At 42.9% G+C, this 24,932-nt stretch overlaps 1 protein-coding gene across 4 annotated transcripts in view; it reads left to right on the forward strand.

The window, feature by feature from the left end:
* nwd2 (NACHT and WD repeat domain containing 2) overlaps positions 1-24,573 on the forward strand; it is a 124,535-nt gene extending 99,962 nt beyond the window's left edge. For all 4 annotated transcript variants that reach the window (XM_072566707.1, XM_072566771.1, XM_072566791.1 and 1 more), the window contains 3 exons: positions 2,993-3,137; positions 9,231-9,820; positions 18,541-24,573. In XM_072566707.1, coding sequence (XP_072422808.1) covers positions 2,993-3,137; positions 9,231-9,820; positions 18,541-22,479 — 4,674 coding nt within the window. In that variant the 3' untranslated portion in view covers positions 22,480-24,573. The remainder of the gene's footprint in view (positions 1-2,992; positions 3,138-9,230; positions 9,821-18,540) is intronic.
* Positions 24,574-24,932: the final 359 nt, after the last annotated feature.

Raw genomic sequence — 24,932 nt, forward strand, 5'->3', positions numbered from 1 at the left:
GCTCATGAGATGATGCAAGGCCCATACTGCTTCTTCCAGGGAAGATTCCCAGAATTACTTACTAACTAGGCAGTGGTGAGGCCATCGGCAATCCTATCCCTGGAGATTAGACCCTGAAGTTCCACCTGGCCAGAGCTGCTGTCATTTTGTACTTGGCAGCTCCATGGAGGAGGCTGTGGCTGCTGGAGGAAGTGCTCCTGTAGAGACCAAAAGCACAGTGGAACCAGGAGGCAGGCGTATGATGCAAGGTAGTGATGTCTCCCAGGATGAGGTCAGAAAGATGAGTACAGGAATTGGACGCAAGAGCAATGGTGTGGCTCACATGGGAAACTGCTTCTGATGCCCAGCCCTTCAATCATGCACTTAATTGAGGGACCCCAAGCAAAACACCCTTCTTCCAATGTGACGAGTTGCTTGAATGGTTACAGTGTCAAGAATACTACTTCACACCAACGTGAGCCAAGGACCTCAACTCATCCTTAATTGGACATTTAACAGTTGGAATTAATTGCTGGGTTGTAATATTAACCATGGATCTTTCTGCCTGGGTGAGGAAGGAAGGTGGTAGAATTTGGGTATGTCAACATCCCATCTAAATACATGCCCTTCCTACCTCCATAATCTGCCACCTCAGTGAGCAGAAGATTACACCCTCTATCTCAGTAGCCCTGCATGTTTATTTGCTTTAAGTGCTCATGCAATTTCCTTACTGATTTGCTTCCAAAAACCTCAGATAGTAGGCTCCAAATCATTACGACTTACTATGTAAATATTTTCTTCGTTACATTCCTCTACATCTCTCATACAGATCTTAAGTCAGTTTTGCTTAATCCTTAACCATCAAGATAACGAGATCAGCTTTTACATATCTGCCTGATTCAAACCTGTTGTAATTTTGTATACTTGTATCAAATTTCTTTTGCTCCAAGAACAAGGAAAGCTCCAGAAATAGAAGGTGAGGTGTCAGAGAGGAAGACACATCCTGCAAGGCTAGTGAAAACATGATTTTAAGGAACATATGCTAAGCTGCCAATGAACTGATTTTGCAATTGTTTCGGGGTGTCAGGAAGACATGTTAACTAAAGAAAATAGCATTGAGTGAATACACACAGAAAAGACGTTTGCAGAGAAGGAAACAGGCTGCAGCCATTCCAGCTGCAAAGGAGCATTGGAAATGGTGACAGAGATCACTCTTCACTGAGGTTTGAGTGTAATGTGGTTATGAGGATAATAGGATTGAATCTCTCTTTCTGATTTTTGTAACAAGATAATTTCAAATAGTTTTTATATAGTGTAGCATTGTTTATATTTTCTTTTTGCATGTAATAGATTTTAATTTTCACTTGTTAAAAGCACATTGGCAGCCACTTGTGAATATGTTCAGTGACTAAACTCTACATTCCGGAAGAAGGGCTTATGCCCGAAATGACGATTCTCCTGTTCCTTGGATGCTGCCTGACCTGCTGCGCTTTTCCAGCAACACATTTTCAGCTCTGATCTCCAGCATCTGCAGTCCTCACTTTCTCCTCGACTAACCTCTACAGTAAACCAAAGGAAAACTAAACTATCGTCTATCAAGCTAGGTCTCACACGGGATCGGACTTGAATTTGGTTCTCCTACTCCTGTTCTTGTTGGAGTGTACCTGATGCATCTTCTCCTTAAAGATCATCAATCATATTGTTCCATTATAGTTTTTCCCATCAGTTTCATTTTAGGCTTGCTCGATACTGAATCATATTATTTAAGTTTGTCCTTTGCCACTTTAGATGTTCAGCTTTCTATTACTCCTTGCTTTCCTGCAGCAGTTGTCTCTTATCCAAATGCTTCCACCCAGACACATGGTCCACATGGCCTATCTCATTCCCTGGCATAAGATGCAACAATGCCTTCCTTCAATTGTCCTCAGTACAAGGAAGTTCATAGAAACACAGTTCAGAACCTCTTCTCCATCCTTACTCATTAACATTATCCCAATCAATATCACCAGCATCATCACTCTTTGTTAAGCTTGGCCATATGCTTAACTTTTAAAGTTCTTCTTTGATACGAGAGCTTTTGAACAAGCTTCATAGGAAGGTCCAAGCTTCCTTAGGTTATACTGGAACCCAAAACAATGATAAAGCAGAGATCCGCACATTATACTCAAGTCCCTGATGTAGTGTAGTATATTGAGGTACTATTTTAACTGTTGATAGGTAGCAAAACCTATTTCATAAAATTGCAAATAATTTATTATTTCATTAACCTTCTTCATGAATGTGAAACAGGTTACAACACAGTCCCCTGCAGCCTGTTTCCTTCTCTGCAAAAGTCTTTTCTGTGTGTATTCACTCAATGCTATTTTCTTTAGTTAACATGTCTTCCAGACACCCTGATACAATTGCAAAATCATTGTGACATCATCTTTGTTGGTAGAATCATTTTCACTTTATAGAAAGTGGAATTCAGTCATTACTAATGAGCTTGTACTGACTGACCATAAGAAGATGCATGTAAGTGGCTTGGTCAACCTTTCCAACAGTTTACTTTCTCTCTTGTTAATAAGCATGCCTTCACAACTCATGTATCAACCAATGCAATGCAGGCTGCTCTTACAAATTAATGGGAATTTTGCACTAAATCTGTATCTTAAATATTGACTCCTGTCACACCATTGCACGGTAGCTGCATTGTGTAATATTTACAAGATTCATTATGCCAACTTTCAAGATTGCTTCAGCAGTAACTCTCAAACCATGTATCTTGACCATCTAGATAGACAAGGGCATCAGATCTATTGGAATACCACCACCTACATGTTTCCCTCTGAATCACACACCATCCTGACTTTGAAATTTATCACTTTTTGATCATCCCTTGCAAGATCCTGGAATTCCCTATCAGTTCAAGGAGTGATTTATCAAGACTTTCTGAAGGGAAAATAGGAATGGAATAAATGCACACCTCCATGAACAAAGAAAAGAAATAAGATTTTCCCTCTGTGTTCCATAGATACATACATCTGTAAATTCTCCTAATGACAAGAAATGGATGAAAATATCAGAGGAGATCAAGAACATTTTCAAAACTGCTGTAACCGTACTGCAACAGCGAGGGACAATGAATAGGAGCAAGGCCAGGAAGTATCTCTGCTCAGGTAAGAATTTTGGTTTGCTTTTCATTGTCACTGTGAAACAATGTTTTTTAAAGATACAATGAAAACAGTTGTATTATGATTGAGGAACATGTTTTCCAGACTACAAAACTTAACTGAACAATATTGGTGAACATACCTAAAATATTTACGTATTTACAAATTTACTTTCATTGAGTTGCCAAATATAAACTTGGTATAAACTTCATCAGCACTCTCCCACCTTCAAACTACAATTCTTCTCCCAGCAAGCATATATCCAAATAAATTGAAATCAAAGACCTCTTAAACTCCACAGCCCCCAAGACAATGTAGCATGATCTGAAATCCGTATTCCATCCTCTTAGTGTTTACTGAATGCTTTTAACCTATTCTGTTTCAAATCCCCTCAGAATTGCTATGACTGCACATTTTGCTAATGCCCCGTTTCCAGCTAAGGGATCTACCTGCTGCTTTTATAGCTCCATCCCTTCTATTCTAATTCTAAACACACATGGGTAATCTTCTGAATTTACATTTGTTGTAAATGTTCTGGCAATTACTAGAGCCCAGCAATTTAATTTCCTTGCCTTCTAGCTGTTAACTTCTTCAAGTAGTGTGATCATATGTTTTTAAGTGCAACACCATTTAGGTGTTTCAATTGTATCTATCACATTTTCTAAAGTTCTGCTGTAATTTCTAATAAAAAAAACTAAATTGCTTGAACCATGAACTAGATATTCACAACAGCATATTAATTATCACCCTTTGTTTTTTTAAATATTTGAGGAAGAGTTACCATTCTCTATCAGAAAGGTAAGCAAAAATAGCCTTGACTATTTTAGCAAAGCTGGTATATCCACATTAAGGGCTGAAAACAAAAATATTGCGATTTTTCCACGTCCCATCCTGATTTATTTTAATGTTTGCTTATCACACTGGCATGTACTCTGACCCCTCTAAGCTCACAGCAGGAAGGCAGACATTCAGGGATAGGGAAATTGACAACATGACAGTGGAAGCCTCGATCAGTGCATATCTAAGAATGGAAGCATCATCAGATAGAGCAAAAAGACAATGTATTAACAAGATGGCAACAGAGTAGCAGGGCTGCATGCAGGCTTTTACCTGGGGCTCATCTGCTCCCATCTGCATTCACTTCTTTTTTATCTGTTCACTTATGCTCTTTTTCTTTCTTTTTCTTCTTTTCTCTTTACTTTGGCAAGTTAGTTGGCAATATCAGCACAGCAGCAAGAGCAGGCTGTGTTCGGAATGGGGGTGGCTGCCTCCTCGTGGTCAGAGGTGGCATACGGCACCTTCTGGTGACCAAAGGTGGCGGCAGTAGACTCTTCAAGTTGGCGGCGCCAGCAAGGCAGCATTTCGGAGGAGAGTGGCTGGAGTGGGAAGCTTGGTTTGGTGGTGGCCTGGCCTACCCTAGACTGGCAGCAGAGCCGGGGACTGCCAGTTATGGGCAAGTTTGGGTTCAGCATGGGATTTTACGGCAGCATCAGAAAGGTGTGTCAAACAGCAAAAAGATAGCGTCTAAAGAGTGGTGACTCCTACGATGGTGGGTCTGGCGCAGACAGTGGCAAGGCAGTGGAGCAGCGTGGTGGCACAGGTGGCACTATTGAGCCAACTCAAGGCTCATGACAGAGACAGGGGATTCTTAAATTAGATTCTTAAACTATTCAAACTGGCACCAGATTGTGGTGATAGTTGAAGCTTGTCACTGTGTTTAATTGTATTATTCATTGTAAAATGCAAGTGACAATCAATCATTCAAATTCAATAACAAAAAACAAAATCCCACTCACATTAGGTTAATTTAACTACATTAAACGTGTCAATATTAAATTGACATTTTGAAGATGAGTTCATTATTCTGTTCATGCTAGTACATACACAGTTAACCCTTGACCACAATATAACAACCACATTTCCCACACTTGTATACAACTATACTTTCCTTCCTTGTAATGTTTTGCTTTGTCATGGCTTCACGATATAGAAAGTCTAACAAATTATGGTGCAACTTTATATTAGCAGAGGATGTTATGCTTGAGCCATGTGTGTACCTAATAGTTTTAAGACATTCTGCAAACTCCTAAAAGTGCCGATAGGCAACAGATTTAAATTATGTTAAAGTACATCATTGACAAATATATTTACTTGGCGGAAGTGGGTACTGCAGATGCTGGAGATCAGGGAGAAGATTATCATGGTGCTGGAAAAGCACAGCAGGTCATGCAGCAACCGAGAAGCAGGAAAATCGATGTTTCAGGCAGAAGCCCTTCATTAGAAATTAGGCTGGGAGCCCCAGGGGTGGAGAGGTAAATTGGGGGGGGGGGGAGGAGCTGGGGAGAAGGTAGCTGAGAGTGCCAATAGGAGGATGGAGGTGATAGGTCGGAGAAGAGGGTGGAGTGGATAGATGGGAAGGAAAATTGACAGGTGGGACAGATCAGGAGGACAGTGCTGACCTGGAAGTTTGTAACAGAGGTAAGGTGGGGGAGGGGAAATGAGGAAACTGGTGAAGTCCACATGGATGCCATGGGCTTGAAGGGTCCCAAGGTGGAAGATGAGGCGTTCTTCCTCCAGGCGGCAGGTGGTGAGGGAGCGGCAGTGAAGGAGGCCCAGGACCTCCATGTCCTTGGCAGACAGGGAAGGGAAGTTGAAATGTTGGGCCACAGGGCGGTGGGGTTGATTGGTGCGGATGTCCCGGAGATGTTCTCTGAACCGTTCTGCGAGAAAGCGTCTGGTCTCCCCAGTGTAGAGGAGACTGCAACGGGAGCAACGGATACAATAAAGGACATGTGTGAAAGTGCAGGTGAAACTCTGATGGATGTGGAAAGCTCCTTTAGGGCCTTGGATGGAGGTGAGGGAGGAGGTGTGGGTGCAGGTTTTGCAATTCCTGTGGTGGCAGGGGAAAGTGCCAGGAGGGGAGGGTGGGTTGTTGAAGGGGGGGGGGGGGGGTGAGCGTGGACCTGACCAGGTAGTCACGGAGGGAAAGGTCTTTGCGGAAGGCGGAAAGGGGTGGGGAGGGAAATATATCCCTGGTGGTGGGGTCCATTTGGAGGTGGCGGAAATGTCAGCGGATGATGTGATTTATGCGAAGGTTGGTAGGGTGGAAGGTGAGCACCAGGGGCGTTCTGTCCTTGTTGCGGATGGAGGGGTGGGGTCTGAGGGCGGAGGTGCAGGACGTGGATGAGATGCGTTGGAGGGCATCTTCAACCACGTGGGAGGGGAAGCTGCTGTCTTTAAAGAAGGAGGCCAACTGGTGTGTTCTGTGATGGAACTGGTCCTCCTGAGAGCAGATATGGTAGACGTGGAGGAATTGGGAATAAGGGACTGCATTTTTGCAGGAGATAGAGTAGAAAGAGGTGTAATCCAGGTGGCTGTGGGAGTCGGTGGGTTTGTAAAAAATGTCAGTGTTGGGTCAGTCATTGTTGATGGAGATGGGGAGGTCCAGGAAAGGGAGGGTGGTGTCAGAGATGGTCCAGGTGAATTTAAGGTCAGGGTGGAATGTGTTGGTGAATTTGATGAATTGCTCAACCTCCTCACGGGAGCACGAGGAGGCGCCGATGCAGTCATCAATGTAGCGAAGGAAGAGGTGGGAAGTGGTACGGAAGATCAACTGTTCCATGTAGCCGACAAAAAGACAGGCATAGCTGGGGCCTATGCGAATGCCCATGTCTACCCCTTCCTCTGGAGGAAGTGGGAGGACTTGAAGGAGAAATTGTTAAGGGTGAGGACCAGTTCAGCCAAACGAATGAGAGTGTCAGTTGAAGGGTACTGGTGGGGATGTCAGGAGGGAAGAAACAGGGCTTGGAGGCTCTGGTCATGGTGGATGGAGGTGTAGAGGGACTGGATGTCCATGGTGAAGATGAGGTGTTGGAGGCTGAGGAAACAGAAGTCTTGGAGGTGAAGGGCGTGGGTGGTTGGTTGTCTGGCGGCTGCAGTGGCTGTTGTCTGGTTGGCAGTCGCGGAGGCGGCATGTGTAGCCATGGCTGCAAGCTGCCGGTCGGTGAGGGTGGAAGTGACATCAATCGCCGTGGTGATGGTGGCTGGCACAGCCTCGTGGCTGATGGCTGCCGAGCAGTTCCTGAGGCCGGGGAAAGTTTCTGGAATGTTCGAAGAGCGCTGACTATTGAGGTGGGAATATAAAAGTTTGTTGTACTTACAGCTTTTGATGTTAGAAATGGTATAGAAATATTGTTTGTTGAGAGTATGAATTCTTCTGAGGATATAATACAGTAGGGGTCCTTTGCAGTTCTGAGAGAATGTGGTCCTCAGTTGAACCATAGCTGACAGTAGAGAGGTTAGGTGGCAGCGCATGGCTGTAAGTGTGGAGCAGAGGATCCGGGATGAGAACTGTTGCTGGAGGTTTTGGATTTATGATCTGCACTGGTTGTCCTGTTCAGATCCAAACTATGTTGGTGTGAATGTGGTTTGGAGTCCTTGTGGGATCAATTGCTTCCGAAGGCAGGCACTGAGGAAGGAGATGTGGCTGTGGTAGCGAGTCTGTTTCAGGACATAGTTGAAGAGCTTCAGGGTAGAGGAGATGACCTGGGAGTTGCAGTGAGAGAGAGAGAGACTCACTGAGATTCTTGTGGAGAGAGGAGGAGAACTTCTGCAAGGTAGACATCCTTGGAAGAGGATTCGCAGTAAGGTTAAAATCAACTGAGTAGAAGTGTGTAATGCAGATGTTGGAGGTTAGAGTCAAAATTAGAGTGGTGCTAGAAAAGTACAGCAGGTCAGGCAGCATCTGAGAAGCAGGATAAATCAATGTGTTGGGCAAAAGCCCTTCATCAGGAATGAGGCTGGGACCCTTGGGATGGGAGAGTTAAATGGGAGGGGAGTGGAGTTGGGGAGAAGGTAGCTAGAAGTGCAATAGGTAAATGGAGGTGGGGTAAAGGTGATAGGTCGGTGAGGAGGGATAAGGTCCTGCTATCCCATATTCCCAATTCCGCTGCATCTGCTCCCAGTAGGACCAGTTCCACCACAGAACACACCAGATGGCCTCCTTCTTTAGAGACCGTAATTTCCCCTCCCACATGGTTGAAGATGCCATCCAATGCATCTCATTCACATCCCGCACCTCTGCCCTCAAACCCCACCCCTCCAACCAAAACAAGGACCGAACCCCCCTGGTCCTCACCTTTCCCCCCACCAACCTCCGCATTAACCGCATCATCTGCCAACATTTCCGCTACCGATAAATGGACCCCTCCAGCAGGAATATATTTCCCTCCCCACCCCTTTCCACTTTCTGTAAAGATCGTTCCCTGGTCAGGTCCACGCCCCTAACAACCACCCTCCCCTCCTGGCACCTTCCCCTGCCACCGCAGGAATTGCAAAACTTGCGCTCACACCTCCTCCCTCACCTCCATCCAAGGCCCCAGAGAAACTTTCCACATCTATCAAAGTTTCCCCTGCACATCCACACATCATTTATTGTATCCATTGCTCCCGATACAGTCTCCTCTACAGTGGGGAGACCGGACGCCTTCTCACAGAGCGCTTCAGAGAACATCTCAGGGACACCTGCACCAATCAACCCCACTGTGCTGTGGCCAAACATTTGAACTCCCCGTCCCACTCTGCCGAGGACATGCAGGTCCTGGGCCTTCTCCACTGCCGCTCCCTCACCACCCGACGTTTGGAGGAAGAACACCTCATCTTCCACCTTGGGACCCTTCAAGCCCATGGCATCCATGTGGACTTCACCAGTTTCCTCATTTCCCCTTCCCCCACCTTACCCCAGTTCCAACCTTCCAGCTCAGCATTGTCCTTCTGACCTGTCCCATCTGTCAATCTTCCTTCCTATCTAACACTCCACCCTCCTCTCCGACCTATCACCTTTACCCCCACCTCAATCCACCTATTGCACTTTAAGCTACCTTCTGCCCAGCCCCACCCCCTCCTATTTATCTCTCCACCCTTGAGGCTCCCAGCCTCATTTCTGATAAAGGGCCTTTGCCCAAAACACCGATTGTTCCTGCTCCTCGGATGCTGCCTGACCTTCTGTGTTTTTCCAGCACCACTCTAATCTTGAAATATATTTACTTGTTATAACCGTTTACTCAAAAGATATTGATCTTGGCTTCTCTTTTTTTAAAGCAATCGAGGATGAGTTTGAATTTGCCCTGGGAAACCAAACACCAGCATTTCTAAGAAAGTGCGTGTGTTACATCAGGAAAATTGCTCATATTGATCGCCATGTGAAGAATCCAGCTATGAGCCGATACACAGATGTTATCGAGGTCAATGGGAAGCGTATAAGAGACCCAGTTGCAAATGAAAAGCTTGAGAAGCTCAGGGATGAGTTTATTCCTATGATTGTTGCCTCATCCAACTTGAGAGTATACACATCGATTACTCACTGCAATATGAAACTTGGATATTCAGAGGATGTGGAGAATCACTACGTTGAAGGTCTTTGTAAACAATTCTACGATGATATGATTGACATTATCCAGTCTACAGTTCAACAAAACTTTGATATTGAAACAGATGCACTTTATGATGAGGTTCTGCAGCACTTGTCCCTTTGTAAAATGTACTCCTCTCTCTATCAGTACCAATGTGAGGCTCTGAACCTCATACACAAGTATATACTGCCTTGTAAAGCAGGACATATGAGTCCACTTGTTGTCTACGGTGGACCGTGCACAGGCAAAACACTCCTACTGGCAAAAGTGGCCGAACAGGTAAAAGTGGTTTATCAAAATATTTTAATATTTGATGGTTTTATTGAATCAGTCAAAATCTATTTACATTTACAAAATTAGTCTGTGTTGGCTTGAGAGAAAACAAACAGTGAAATAGTCTGGAGAGTCAACATAATAGGTTCCACGTTCACATATGACTTTTAAATCAGCTCAGACTAGTGGATAGTGTGAATCTTTTCACTCATTGGGAAGAGGAGTGTTGGGTCGAGAGTGAGGGAAGAGTGAGTGGTTGGTGCGGAGCCTGGCTGAGGGGATCAGGACTCAGGAGAGAGAGCAGTGATTGTTGGGTCAAGGTCAGGGAATGGAGTGGTTTGAGAGAGGAGTGCTTGGGGGTTGTACAGTTCTGATTCGCGATCAGAAATTTGCTGATATTCAGGTGGTTCAAGTCACCCCCAGCTGCCGGGTTCTGATCCTGGACTTAGGGAATGTGAAATGAAGAAGGCAATAGACACGTGCTTCAGGGCAAAGGAATCTCTGTGTTTATTAAGTACAAAAGCTAAGTATAACACCATAAGTAAAGGCAAATGTAATAAATGGTGAAATTGATATAATCAGTTACAATGAGGGCAATAATTAAAGACACTATTAAATCAGAGACAGAATAAACACTATTAGAAGCTAAACAGCAGTTTTAGTTGCAAACTTCAATCAGGCTTGAACTGTCACCACCCGCCTTCCCCTCCCTGCTAGTTAGGTCAATCTTTTGGGCTCTTCAGAGTTTCAGCTCACCACTGAGGAAAACACAGTCTTAAAGTACAGCTAGCTATTGAGGTTCTTGTTGTTGGTTCTCCTAGTTTGGTACAGGTCTGTGTGTGGAAGCTCCTGTTTGAATCTCGTTTGGTTAGCTTTCCCCCCCCCCCCCCACCTCCCCCCAATTTCTTCCGATGATGCCATTGGTTGGCTTCCTGATTCAGCTTCTCTGTTTGGCCTCTGCAGTTATTGGTTCCGAAGCTGCTTGTTGGGGCTGGGAGCCTGTGGGGAAGTTGCTTGTTGGGGCTGGGAGCCTGTGGGGAAGTTGCTTGTTGAGGCTGGGAGCTGTGGGGAAGTTGCTTGTTGGGGCTGGGAACCTGTGGGGAAGTTGCTTGTTGGGACTGGGAGCCTGTGGGGAAGTTGCTTGTTGGGGCTGGGAGCCTGTGGGGAAGTTGCTTGTTGGGGCTGGGAGCCTGTGGGGAAGTTGCTTGTTGAGGCTGGGAGCTGTGGGGAAGTTGCTTGTTGGGGCTGGGAACCTGTGGGGAAGTTGCTTGTTGGGACTGGGAGCCTGTGGGGAAGTTGCTTGTTGGGGCTGGGAGCCTGTGGGGAAGTTTCTTGTTGGGGCTGGGAGCCTGTGGGGAAGTTGCTTGTTGGGGCTGGGAGCCTATGGGGAAGTTGCTTGTTGGGGCTGGGAGCCTATGGGGAAGCTTTTTCTGCAGAAGCTTGTTGATGAAAAAAAAGACTCTCTCCCAGGTAAGATCAGGGCTCACTGTTATACAGACTGTGTGCGCCGTTATCTTCTCTCAAATCTGGGTTGCCATTGTGTTCATTGTGTTTTTGGTATTCTCTTTGTGGTCACTCGAGCTTCCTGATCGTCAAGGGTGAGTGTGAATGTATTTTGATTGAAGTTGAATGCCCAGTATCTCTGAGGTTCCAAACTGTCTGTGTTGGGTTGCCCAAGGGGTTAAAGTTAGTTTCTGGTCAGTGTTAGGTTTTAGTTCATTGTTCTCTTAGAGTGGAGGCATAAATTGGAACAATAGTCCCAGATGAAAATCATTCTGGCTCTGTTTGTATTTTTTGCAGTCTGAGCTCAAGATTTTGTCCAGTACTTCAGATATTAGAAAAGTCCAGAGTTTTAGTCCAATATTTTAGATGATGGGAAATTTTCCGCTCAGTCCTACAAGATGAATGGAATAAGTACTTGGGGATGTGTGAGGTAAGAATAGGGTCAATTGATTTGTTACTCAAGAGTTAGACCATGTCCTGAGTAATTATTTAATTAATTTAATCTAAACCCTCCAAAATATTTGATGGAACTTTTGGATATTTGTGGAAGAGTCCATGTGGAGAGGATTTGCCCAGTAGAAAGTTCAATGTGCAGAGGCAGTCCATCAAAATCTGCGACAATGGGGAATTCTGCAGCATCCCCATGCACATTTCCCAACCACACTGGAATAACAACTATCTGACCATTGGAAAATCTGCACCATGATTTTCTTTAAATTCTGTAGGTTTTAGTCATGTTCATACCAGTTAAAGTGATAACACTTCATGTCATTGACCATTCATTTATCAGAGCTGGAAACATTTACAAATGCAACAAATGCTAAAGAAATATCAAGGCAAGAAAAGTGCCAGATGGCATATGGTGCCAGGCTACTGGATGATGGGGAAAAGGAAGTAGGGTGCCAGGGTGAAAAGGACAAAGGAGCTATGACAAATCTCAATGTAGGCTTGGGGAATTGTAATTTATCTATTGATTAGGCATTTTGCAGCTGTCTGGATTCAATATTGACGTCAGTAATTTCAAGCCATAATTTTTTTCTTATTTTTGGTTTGATGGCACTTGTTGATAATTTTCTGTTTGTCCTGTTTACACATAATCTAGACCAAGTCTTTTCATTCTTTACTTTGCTACAATCAACTGATGTGGTGCTCTATATATTGAGGAGAAAGTGAGGACTGCAGATGCTGGAGATCAGGGCTGAAAATGTGTTGCTGGAAAAGCGCAGCAGGTCAGGCAGCATCCAAGGAGCAGGAGAATTGATGTTTCAGGCATAAGCCCTTCTTCAGGAATGAGGAAAGTGTGTCCAGCAGGCTAAGATAAAAGGTAGGGAGGAGGGACTTGGGGGAGGAGCGTTGGAAATGCGATAGGTGGAAGGAGGTCAAGGTGAGGGTGATAGGCTGGAGTGGGGTGGGGGCAGAAAGGTCAGGAAGAAGATTGCAGGTTAGGAAGGCGGTGCTGAGTTCGAGGTTTGGGACTGAGACAAGGTGGGGGGAGGGGAAATGAGGAAACTGGCGAAATCTGAGTTCATCCCTTGTGGTTGGAGGGTTCCTAGGTGGAAGATGAGGCACTCTTCCTCCAACCGTCGTGTTGCTATGGTCTGGCGATGGAGGAGTCCAAGGACCTGCATGTCCTTGGTGGAGTGGCAGGGGGAGTTGAAGTGTTGAGCCACCGGATGGTTGGGTTGGTTGGTCCGGGTGTCCCAGAGGTGTTCTCTGAAACGTTCCGCAAGTAGGCGGCCTGTCTCCCCAATGTAGAGGAGGCCACATCGGGTGCAGTGGATGCAATAAATGATGTGTGTGGAGGTGCAGGTGAATTTGTGGCGGATATGGAAGGATCCCTTGGGGCCTTGGAGCGAAGTATGGGGGGAGGTGTGGGCGCAAGTTTTGCATTTCTTGCGGTTGCAGGGGAAGGTACCGGAAGTGGAGGTTGGGTTGGTGGGGGGTGTGGACCTGACGAGGGAGTCACGGAGGGAGTGGTCTTTTCGGAACGCTGATAGGGGAGGGGAGGGAAATATATCCCTGGTGGTGGGGTCCGTTTGGAGGTGGCAGAAATGACGGCGGATGATACGCTGTATATGGAGGTTGGTGGGGTGGTAGGTGAGGACCAGTGGGGATCTGTCCTGGTGGCGGTTGGAGGGGTGGGGCTCAAGAGCGGAGGAGCGGGAAGTGGAGGAGATGCAGTGGAGGGCATTGTTGACCATGATATAAATTGAGCCTGCTACTCTAAGAATCATATCAAATGTGAATTTTCTTTAAGTATGCACAGTATCCCAGTTTACCTGACTGTCAAACCAAAGTTGTTAGAAAGCACAGATTAGGTTTCTGTACAAAATAAGAATTACTATTTATTTTAAGTGTTATGAAGATGTGAGTGAAGATGTGAGAGAGTAAAAGCTAGCAGTGACAGCACCAAGTGTTCTCAACAAGATACAATGTAACATGTGCTCCAGCTACAGGGTACCTAGTTGTCTGGAAACAACAAAACAGTTTGAAATTCAGCTAATCAGTTTAAATTATATCCCAATAAAATACTAAATTCCAATCAAGTTTGAATTAAGTATATGGACAATCTTAAAAACCAATGACACAATCTGGGGTATAAGACTGGGAAAAATTGAACAGTTGGGAGGAGAACTACCACCAGACCAACAGCTGTAGACTGCTGGTCAGAACTTTCTGAGAGGTATCGATCTAGAGAAGGAGTTTGCATAGAGTAAAATATCAACACCAACCTGGAGAGAAAATCTACCGATGAAGATAACAAGAAGATTCAGCCACGGACTGGTTTTAAAATTTGAATTTTCCTGTAAATCTTAATTGGGAGTTTTATTGGACTAGTATTATAGAAGGGAAGGTAACAGATAGGTTAGAGGAAGGAGGTATAATTAGTTGTGAGTTAATTATTCTCTGTTATACTTTAAGAAATAAAGTTGTTAATTTTTACTTTAAATAGTTCTTGGCCTCTCAAATTTTCACAGATTACTGCACGGGATAAATCTTGTCTGTGTTGCTGGTTTAAATAAAGGAGGAGGGTTGAACCTGTGTTGTAACATAAGTAATTAGACTCTAGGTAAACAAATAAAAACTATTGGCATAAAGCACTACTAATTAAAATGCTAATCATCCCATAAGCTCCCCCTTACATGCTCACACAAACACGAAAAATAGGTTATTGAGAGGTAGAAAAAATGGAATGTTAGTTCAGTGGTCTTTATTTCCCAATTCTAATGCTGAGATGATCCTAGTTCGACTAGTCAGGCCCTGAGTGTTCACTTGTCTTTCTCTGGAAGCCTCCTGTGGTTCACTTGGAAAATGTCTCTGATTTATCAATTCAGAAGTCACAGTTCACAGCAGAAAAGGTAACTGGTTTTCTTCAAATTAAACTAAGATTTCTTTTACAGCAGAGACCAGACTCTTCTGGAGAAAACAGCAGCACATCCTTCTGTGCCTTTCTCTCTCTCTGCATGTTTGTGTCTCAGTAACTTGTTTCCACTTCCACACTGCTCAGTTAGCTGAGAACTCATCAGCTTCACTTGGAAACTATGGCTGCTTATTGTCTGTATGTTGAAGGAACCCACAGCCACAAAAAAAGAGTTCACAATAGAGCATAGAACATAGAACATAGAACAATACAGCACAGTACAGACCCTTTGGCCCTCGATGTTGCACCGATCCAAGCCCACCTAACCTACACTAGCCCACTATCCTCCATATGCCTATCCAATGCCTGTTTAAATGCCCATAAAGAAGGAGAGTCCACCACTGCTACTGGCAGGGCATTCCATGAACTCACGACTCGCTGAGTAAAGAATCTACCCCGACATCTGTCCTATACCTACCACCCCTTAATTTAAAGCTATGCCCCCTCATAATAGCTGACTCCATATGTGGAAAAAGGGTCTCATGGTCAACCCTATCTAAACCCCTAATCATCTTGTACACCTCTATCAAGTCACCCCTAAACCTTCTTTTCTCCAATGAAAACAACCCCAAGTGCCTCAGCCTTTCCTCATATGATCTTCCTACCATACCAGGCAACGTCCTGGTAAACCTCCTCTGCACCCGTTCCAGTGCCTCCACATCCCACCTATAGTATGGCGACCAAAGCTGCACACAATACTCCAGATGCGGCCGCACCAGAGTCTTATGCAACTGCAACATGACCTCAGGACTCCGGAACTCAATTCCTCTACCAATTAAAGCCAGTATGCCATATGCCTTCTTCACCGCACTATTTACCTGGGTGGCAACTTTCAGAGATCTGTGTACATGGACACCAAGATCCCTCTGCTCATCCACACTAACAAGTATCCGACCATTAGCCCAGTACCCCATCTTTTTGTTATTCATACCAAAGTGAATCACCTCACACTTACCCACATTGAACTCCATTTGCCACCTTTCTGCCCAGCTCTGCAGCTTATCTATATCCCGCTATAACCTGTCACATCCTTCCTCACTGTCAACAACTCCACCGACTTTCGTATCATCCTCAAACTTGCTCACCCAACCTTCTAACCCCTCCTCCAGGTCATTTATAAAAATGACAAACAGGAATGGTCCCAAAACAGATCCTTGCGGAACACCGCTAGTAACCGCACTCCAAGATGAACCTTTACCATCAACTACTACCCTCTGTCTTCTTCCAGCCAGCCAATTCCTAATCCAAACCTCCAACTCACCCTCAATGCCATACCTCCATATTTTTTGCAGTAGCCTACCATGAGGAACCTTATCAAACGTCTTACTAAAATCCATATACACCACATCTACCGCCTTACCCTCATCCACCTCCTTAGTCACCTTCTCAAAGAATTCAATAAGGTTTGTGAGGCACGATCTGCCCTTCACAAAACCATGCTGACCATCCTTGATCACATTATTCCTATCCAGATGTTCATAAATCCTATCCCTTACAATTCTCTCTAAGACTTTGCCCACAACAAAAGTGAGGCTCACCGGCCTATAGTTACTAGGGTTATCCCTGCTCCCCTTCTTGAACAAGGGAACCACATTTGCTATCCTCCAGTCTTCTGGCACTATTCCTGTAGACAACGAGGTATAAGATTCCTTGCTATGAAATTTAAAAACTCTGTTTTTAAAAATAATGCTTTTACATTCCAGTCCACTGCTTCTAAAGTCACAAAAATAAAAAGACACAAGCCTTACAACTTCCCCTTTTTAACCTCTCCATTTGCCATATATCATTATCAACATTTGGCCATTTAAACTGCCTTGTCCTCCAACCTATTACAGACCCTCCCTTTACTCTTTCTTGTCACCTTTCTTCTTTCTCTGTCTCAGTCGTTGATTAAAATCTGCCATGCCTCTAACCATTTCCAGTTCTGGGAAAAGGTCATTGACCTAACATATTAACTTTTGTTTCTCTCTGCCAATGCTGTTAGGCCTGCTGAATTTTTTCAATATTTTCCACTTTAAGTTATCCTTTTGTTTTAGTAACCATAGACACGAATTGTTTTGCCCACAGCATTTATTGTTTAGCTGTCAACAATCATGAGGTATTCTTAAAATTTGATTATATATCAGAGAGATAGATTAGCACAGCTGCATGTAGTCCGATCCTTATACTGTTTACAGGTGTACTTGAGGATAAGTGGTGTCACAGTATACAATATTATACAAAGCAGCTGAAGAAAGCTATAACAATGTCTCAGACATTTCAGCTGGTGACTGCTGACATTCCAATGGCCAATTGTTTGCTGATGTCCCAGGATCTAGGCTCAGTCAGTGATGATTTACTCTCTTATTGACTTTGGTTGCAAAATAATACAATTTACAAGGCAGGTGTCACTAACTGCTAAGTTACTTCATTACACTACTCTACAAATCCATATTCAAAAGCAGATATCCATTGCCAGTATCCCAATTATTTTGTTTAAAACTCGAAGAAAGATATTTGGCAGCATGTTGTGGATTGCTTTGCTTTCTAAATGTGAAAGTTTCTAAGGAAATTGGATGCAATAACATAGGATGCAGTAATATTTTTCAGCCAGCTATTAATTTTACTCGATACCTTAATTTTCTTGTTACAACCTAATAAAGGGTACTCTTAACCAACTCGTTTTAGGATTCAAATAATCTTATATTTCAGCTTTTTATCCCCTTGATCTCAGAATAGGAATGTAGGAGTGCAAAAGTAGACCATTTAGCTACTTGACACATTTCCACCATTTAATCAGGTCATTTCTGTTCAATAATTTAATTTCATACATTCACTTTTTCCTGAATCTCTTCGTATCTTCATTCAACAACTTTTAATCATTCTTCCTTAAAATTAACAATGGAATGTGCATTCATTTCCCTGCCTCACACCCGTCTCTTAAGCCCTTCTACTTCTTTTTCATTCTTAAAGGAACTTCATAAAACTGTAATAATTCTGTGTGCAGCTTCGTGTCACACTGCATGAGCTCCATCACAGGAAGATCCTTTCCATTAGATTTCCATCCATGTTTTGTGTCCAGGTGATCATTATTCCACAGGCAAGAACAGAAGATATTGTAATTGTTAGATTATGTTTTCAATAACTAATAAAAGATTATTCATGGATGCAGCTGTGTCATTTTTTTGTTAATATAGTACTGTTCTTCACAAGCAGTTTTGATAAGGCTTTTATTTTGGAAATTAAGGTAAGCCAGAAAGCCGTGTGCTTGCGAACAAGTGATGTACCGGTTGCCAAACACTGGTTAATGACTACTGCCAAACTTTATACAGCATTGCTCAAGTGGACATATTTTTATGACAGTGTTGGAAAATGCATTCTAAGTGAATGAGAGAATCACTAATCAGAACTCTGCGTTACAAACAATAATTTTAATGTCAGAGACTTTTCTTTTCATTTTAAAAACATAAGTGTAAAACAAAGTACAAAATTTCAGAATATCTGAAATTTAAAATTTAAAATTTAATTGTGGTACATCCCAAAGAGAGTGTATTTAAAGATGAAGTAATCAAGAGATGATAACCTCTGCTTGGTGTCTTGGCACTAATCAGAATGGAATAATAATCCATAATTTAAAGAATGATGATAACTGTTATTTGGTTTGTGATTAACACTGATGGAGTTTTTATCGGTATCCAGCAGTTCAATCAAAATTAATGTATATACTCCAGGAGCAAATTTTCAATAATAAGAATAATCATTAAACCATTTTATGTGTCGCCAAATGTCTTTTAAAAACTTGTAATGTCATTTTATATTTCAGGCCTATTCTTGGCTTCAAGAGGAACTGGGCCCCAATTCAGAACCAGTTATAACAGTGAGATTTTTGGGAACAACAGAGTTAAGTACAGAGCTCAAACCACTGCTGCAAAGTCTCTGTGAACAATTAGCCATTAACTATCGATGCCTCATACACCATTATCCTCAAAAAATACAAGACCTGAGGGAATTATTCGTCAACCTTCTGAACGAGTCTTCATTTCATCGACCACTGGTATTAATTTTTGATGCTCTGGAGCAGCTTTCAGATGGTGAGGAGGCACGCAAGTTATGGTGGCTTCCCATTCACCTTCCTCGTTCAGTACGTGTGATATTATCAACTCTGCCAAACAAGCATGGCATTCTGCAAAAACTGAGGTGCTTGATACAGGACAATGATAATTACATTGAACTGCCTCAACGTGACAGGAAGATCTGCAGCCAAATTCTTAAACATCAGCTTTTACAAGTGAAAAGAAAGGTCACTTCAGGTCAGCAGATCTATGTCAATGAAGCACTCTCAAAATGTACTCTGCCTATGTTTGTTAATCTGATTTACCACGAGGTGAAGCAATGGAGATCACACAAGGATGTTGATGACACTTCCCTTTGTGTGACAGTGCATGAAAGTATTGAGCACCTTTTCTGGTCCCTCGAAAATAAGTGTGGCCCTAGGCTGGTCTCAAGAGCACTTGGCTTCATCACAATGTCCAAAACTGGACTGAGTGAAATGGAGCTGGAAGATGTCCTTTCACTTGATAATTATGTTGTAAATGAAATCACAGCAAACACTAAACTTCAGAATCCACTGCGGTTACCGTATTACTTCATCTCAAGATTGAAAGAGGAGCTACGTGGTTACTTAGTGGAGAGGCAGGTGAGAAGTGTCACACTCCTAGTGTGGGCAAATCGCCACCTTCAGCTAATTGCTCAGAAACTATACCTGCAGAATCAGGAAGAAATACATGAAATGCACAGCATCATGGCCGATTACTTTTTAGGAGTGTGGGCTGGTGGGAGACCAAGGTCATTTCATCCTGAGCAAAGTCACAGCCAATCTCTGGACATTAACAATAAAAGCATTAATGATGAAAAACAAATTGGTGAAAAGACTTTTGACAGGCAAGCCCCTGAGCAGCCGTGGGTCTTTCAGTGCAACTCATTAGAGCCCGACATCTTTTTTGTGAATCATAGGAAAAGTACTGAGCTTCTGCATCATCTGACTAGAAGTGGGAGGACAGATGATCTGATGTACAGTGTCATTATGAATTTCAGTTGGCTGTACACCATGATCAAAATTGGTCACCTTGACAAAGTCCTTTCTGACATAGATCTTGCTTACAATTATTCACAGGAGAAAGAACTGAAATTTCTGGGAAGGACACTGCGAGGTATCAAATTGAAAGTTTCAAGGAACCCAGGCTCTCTGTCTGCTGAGCTGCAACAAAGGCTTCTACCTGTTGTTAGCTCTTTACCAAAGCTTAGACATCTTCTTTTAGAGTGCGACAAGGACGGCCCAAAGTATTGCTCAATAGTGCCTTTGCATTCCTCACTGGATGTGACATATAGCCCTGAAAGACTCCCCCTAACAACCAGCTACATCCACGTGATTGAGGTGCTGCCTACATTGAGCCCCAGTGTGATCATTGCTGCACTGGAAAATGGTTCAATTACTACCTGGGATGTGGAATCACAACAAATTCAGCGCCAGATTACAACTGCAAACTCAGCCGTGTTAGGGATGAAACTTACTCATGATGAAAAGTATCTTGTTGTATCAACAACAAAAAACACATTGTTGATATATGACAATCATAACTCATGTCTGTTATCAGAGGTGGAAGTCAAGGGCTCCAAGCACTGTATTGCAGGTGGGGGTAACTGTTTTATTCGTGGCTTCACATTATCAATTAACCATGCCCTCGCATGGTTGCAAGGGAGTAAAGACGTGCATGTGATTGATTTAATATATGGCTGGCCACTCTACCAATTCCATTGCTGGTATGAAGTGACTTGTGTCCAAAGTTCTCCAGATGGAGTTTATGCATTCTGTGGCCAATACCTGAACACTACAACCATTTTCCTCCTGGGAAGTGGTGAGAAGCTCTCAACAGTGACGTCTGAGCTGTCTGGTGGGTATGTGAAATCTCTTCTCATCCTGGCTGCAGCTCAAGAAATGGTCATGATTGATAATGAAGGCAGTTTGTCCGTCTGGAATATTGATGAAATTACTAACCCTCAACTTATTGAGGACTTTGACTGTCAGGGAAAGGATAATGAAGTGGTGAGTTTAGAGCTGGCAGAAGACCAAAGTGCAATCCTCATTTGTAAGACACTCAGCATTGAAATGTTGGACACTAATGTCTGGAAAGTGGCTGAGAAGTTCAAAGCAAAACGAAATGAGCGTTTCATATCAGCAGTCCTCTCCAAAAATGGTGACTCAATTATTGCTTCCATGGAACATATGTCATCAATATTCGTGTGGCGGAGAGACACTGGACAGTGTATGGCAAGTTTGCAGGAAATCTCAGGGGCCATTGTAAAGTTGGTCAAGTCAAATCTACACAATTTGTTACTGTCTTTGACATCCAGTGGTGTCCTTTCTGTCTGGGATATAGACATAATAACAGCAATCTCGAACATTGACAAAACAGGCAAAGCAATTCAAAGTATTCTCCTGCCAGGCAGAGGTGAGCTAATCTACACATTGGATGGCTCTGAATTTGTTCATAAATGGAGCTTCAGCACTGGATATATTGAAGCCATGTTTAAACATGACGGCATTGTGGAAAACTGTGTTCTCACATACTCTGGAGAGTTGATGGTCACTTCCGATGACAAAGGCACCCAATACATCTGGAACACAGTTACTGGGGACAACATCTTTCGGATCAATGGGCAGCGGATCTCCCAACTACTGATTACACACAATGATCAGTTTGTAGTCTCACTCTGTAACCAAGGTGTCTCTCGAGTGTGGAGACTGTCCACTGGTCACAAAGTCTGCAATATTCTGGTTCCCATGCAGAATGCATTTATCACATATCCTAACACGTTTGTAATTGGTGTTTCAAAAAACAAGCTGCTGGCTGTAAGCTTGTGGACAGGAAGTGTAACAAAAAAGTTCTGCTGTGATGATGGTACAACCATTGTAAATGTCAAGCTCATCCCTGATTCTCCAGACTATGTGGTTTTTATTACATCTGCTGAAACACTGTTTGTTTGGAGTGTGACGGAGGAAGCCGTGTGCAGACGTGTGCAGCTCCCTAATAATTTCCTGAAAAACCTCGAAGATTTTCAGATATCTCCCAATGGGAAACTGGGAATTTTGTCCCGAGGTGATGACAACATTAACATTATGGATCTGAACAACGGAAAACTGCGCCTTGTCCCAGCCACTGGAATCATCTGGCGTCAGAAATTATCACGTGATGGTCGTTACCTGGTATACATTTGTTTCAGAAACAACAGTGAAGAAAATGATAATGGGGCTGTGTCTAGTTTAATAGTTGTCAGATTGGCCGATGGTAAAAATATTGGAGCATGCTCACTTTACAAGACACCTGCTTTTCTTAGTCTGTCACAGCGACACCTTAACATTATTGTGGGTTTTGATGATGGCAGCATTGGGACCTACACTGTGGTCGATCGCGTTGATGCTGCCTTAAAAATTAAAATTGCCACTTCAAACAGCCGTCAAATTTTTAATAGCACGTCTCAGCAAATCAGGCCTAAGCGTGCAAACTTTATGTGCAAATATACAGCTGACTGCGTATGGAGAGAGTCTTCTGAAGTCTTTGCCCGGGATAGTCCAATTACAGTCTCTGATTCAAGTGATACTCTGGAGACAGCGCCTACCAAAAAACAACCTTACTACTCTGACAAAACAGGTTCGACATTACAGATAGACTTTAAATGTCAAAATTTTCCAGCAGAAAGCTAAGCCATGGTTTTTTTGTGTGTGCAAGAAGAGTCCCTTATACAGAAAAATATTTTTTAATGTTGAGTGCCATTTTGAAAGTCACTCAAAGGTATTTCTTTTATGCTTCTTGAGTACTAAACAGTTTTGTCACTTTAAAATAGATCTTTGCTATTTCAAGGGGACTAATATCTCAGGGGGTAAAGTTATTTCTTCCATTGCACATGTTTATTTTCATTTAGTTTTGTGACTATTCCCAACTTTTGTTTGATTTCTGTAGCTGGTGTTCAGCATGCTCATTTATTTACATCTGCTTACTCATCATAATGTTTCATGTCTAAAGGAGTTTTCGCTAAACAATGTTCCTACCGGCTCAAATTTCCATTGTAAATTTTGCCAAAATGACTTATTTTTAGTTGGGCTTTAAATGGAGGTGCAATCTCATATTTTCCTGAATTCTTAGCAAGGAGAAGATGCCATGGGACATGGATAAAATAAATGAAAGAACATATTGATATCTGATCAGGTATTAATGAAAGTGATGACTTTACCTCTTGGATTTCATTCCTTTTTAACAAAGAAATGACACATTTTTACATACAAGCACAATCACCTGTCAAGTGCTGTGAATGATGTTATACTGTATGTAGAGAAATACAGTGCATTACATCAGTTTTCACAAACGAGGAGTGCCATTATTTATCATTCCTGAAGTGCTTTCTAGATAAGGTATTATGATGTATAACTTGTACTGTCTACTGTTCCACAGAAGTTTGGTTCAAAAATAAAATAAGTATTTCATTAGCCAAACAGTGGAAAAGATGAACGATCAGCCACAATTTAATAATTCACAAATTCAGCCACATTCTGACATGATTCCCCCATTTCTGGACCATTCAGGTCTATTTACTTTTAAAAGGGGCACTTCCTCATGTTTTCTCCAGTGACGCACATTAAGCTGCATCAAAGCTGTTGAGGTTTTTAACTTCTGAAGTAGTAAGTAAAATGATGGTTATAAAATGCAAATCACTGCAGTTATAATCACATGGTCGCAGTCTATTGCAGACACTTCCCAATCATCACTGTGTATCTCCAGTTAAGCTACAGAGCATCACTCATGTTCCGAACTCTTTAGGGGACTAGATGATCTATCATAGACACCTTAAGGTTAGACAGACACTTCAATGAAAACTATAGACTTTGTAAATGGGACTTTTCTACCCATATAATTGCATCTCTATCATCAAGTTTCTGTTTGTATCAAATAAAGACTGTTAGCAATTACTTGTCTTAATACAGCTAAGAGATGCACTAACTCTAAGCCAGTTGCAGTGATATATGATTCTACCCTTGAGGTGGCATGCAATGTACCTGGTAGTAAAAAAAAGACAGTGTTATTATTTATAATACTCTACCAGCCTAGCTGCATATGACTTCATATACTCAGTGGAGCATTGCTTTAATCAGTCAATCATTTAAACTCATTACTTCCTCAAATAGGAGAGGATAGTCCTTTAAAAAAGATACTTGGAAAACAACTTACAATTTCTGGATCAGGGATCTTTCTGTCTATGTAAGAAAGAAAAATGTGAAGACTTTCTATTACACTAGCTGGATTTTTTATGCAGCTTAAATTTGATTAACTATTATGGAAACATATTTAAAGTTTTCTACTGAAGCCAACACAAATATAGAATAACAGTAGGATATTGTTGAGGAGAGTGTCTCTTCCACTGCACCATTCACAAGTGCAGTCATATTATACCATTGAACCGAGGCATAGTAATAGCACCAACATGGCTACATGGCTGATCCAACACTAGCAATCATCCAAGAAAAATACTGAAGATATTTCCTGATTATCCAAAGATTAACAGGAGGAGTTATAGGACATTACAGTATCGCACTTACTGGGTTAGATCTTGACTTATGCATTAGTAAAATATGGACGAGAGTAAAGATCCCATTTTATATCTTGCACCACTTCTATTTCTGAAATTTGATTTCAGATGTAAAATGGGTCTGTCTTGTGTTAATGCAGAAATTAAGGATCTACCACACCTTTCAGATGAGGTGGATGTTAACTCCAAGGCCACCGCACTCCACTGCTGATGTCACCTATGCAGGAGACATTTGATGGGGGGGGTGGTGTTACAGACACAGAGGAGGTGGGGACTGAGGAGGCCAGCGACACTGGGGGGGGAAGTGCTAGTGGAAACTGGGGCTTTAGAGCTGTCAGTGGAGTAGCTTTCTGCTATCACTGATGTGCTGGCCAGCAACCTTTCCAGACACCATGCTGCCAAAGAAGTGCCCTTGACAGAGTGGGAGGCCATGAGCAGTGTCTGGATGAAGAGCTGGCAATATGTAGGGGTGGGAGGGTGTTAGACACCACAGCAGTAACCCCAGTCCCCAAACAGGAATCGCCAGCTTCTAGAAGAGGCTCTCTCCAGGCTGCACATAGTGAGCCAGGCAGCAAC

The sequence above is a fragment of the Chiloscyllium punctatum genome, chromosome 1, assembly GCF_047496795.1.
Source record: "Chiloscyllium punctatum isolate Juve2018m chromosome 1, sChiPun1.3, whole genome shotgun sequence".
Lineage (NCBI taxonomy): Eukaryota > Metazoa > Chordata > Chondrichthyes > Orectolobiformes > Hemiscylliidae > Chiloscyllium > Chiloscyllium punctatum.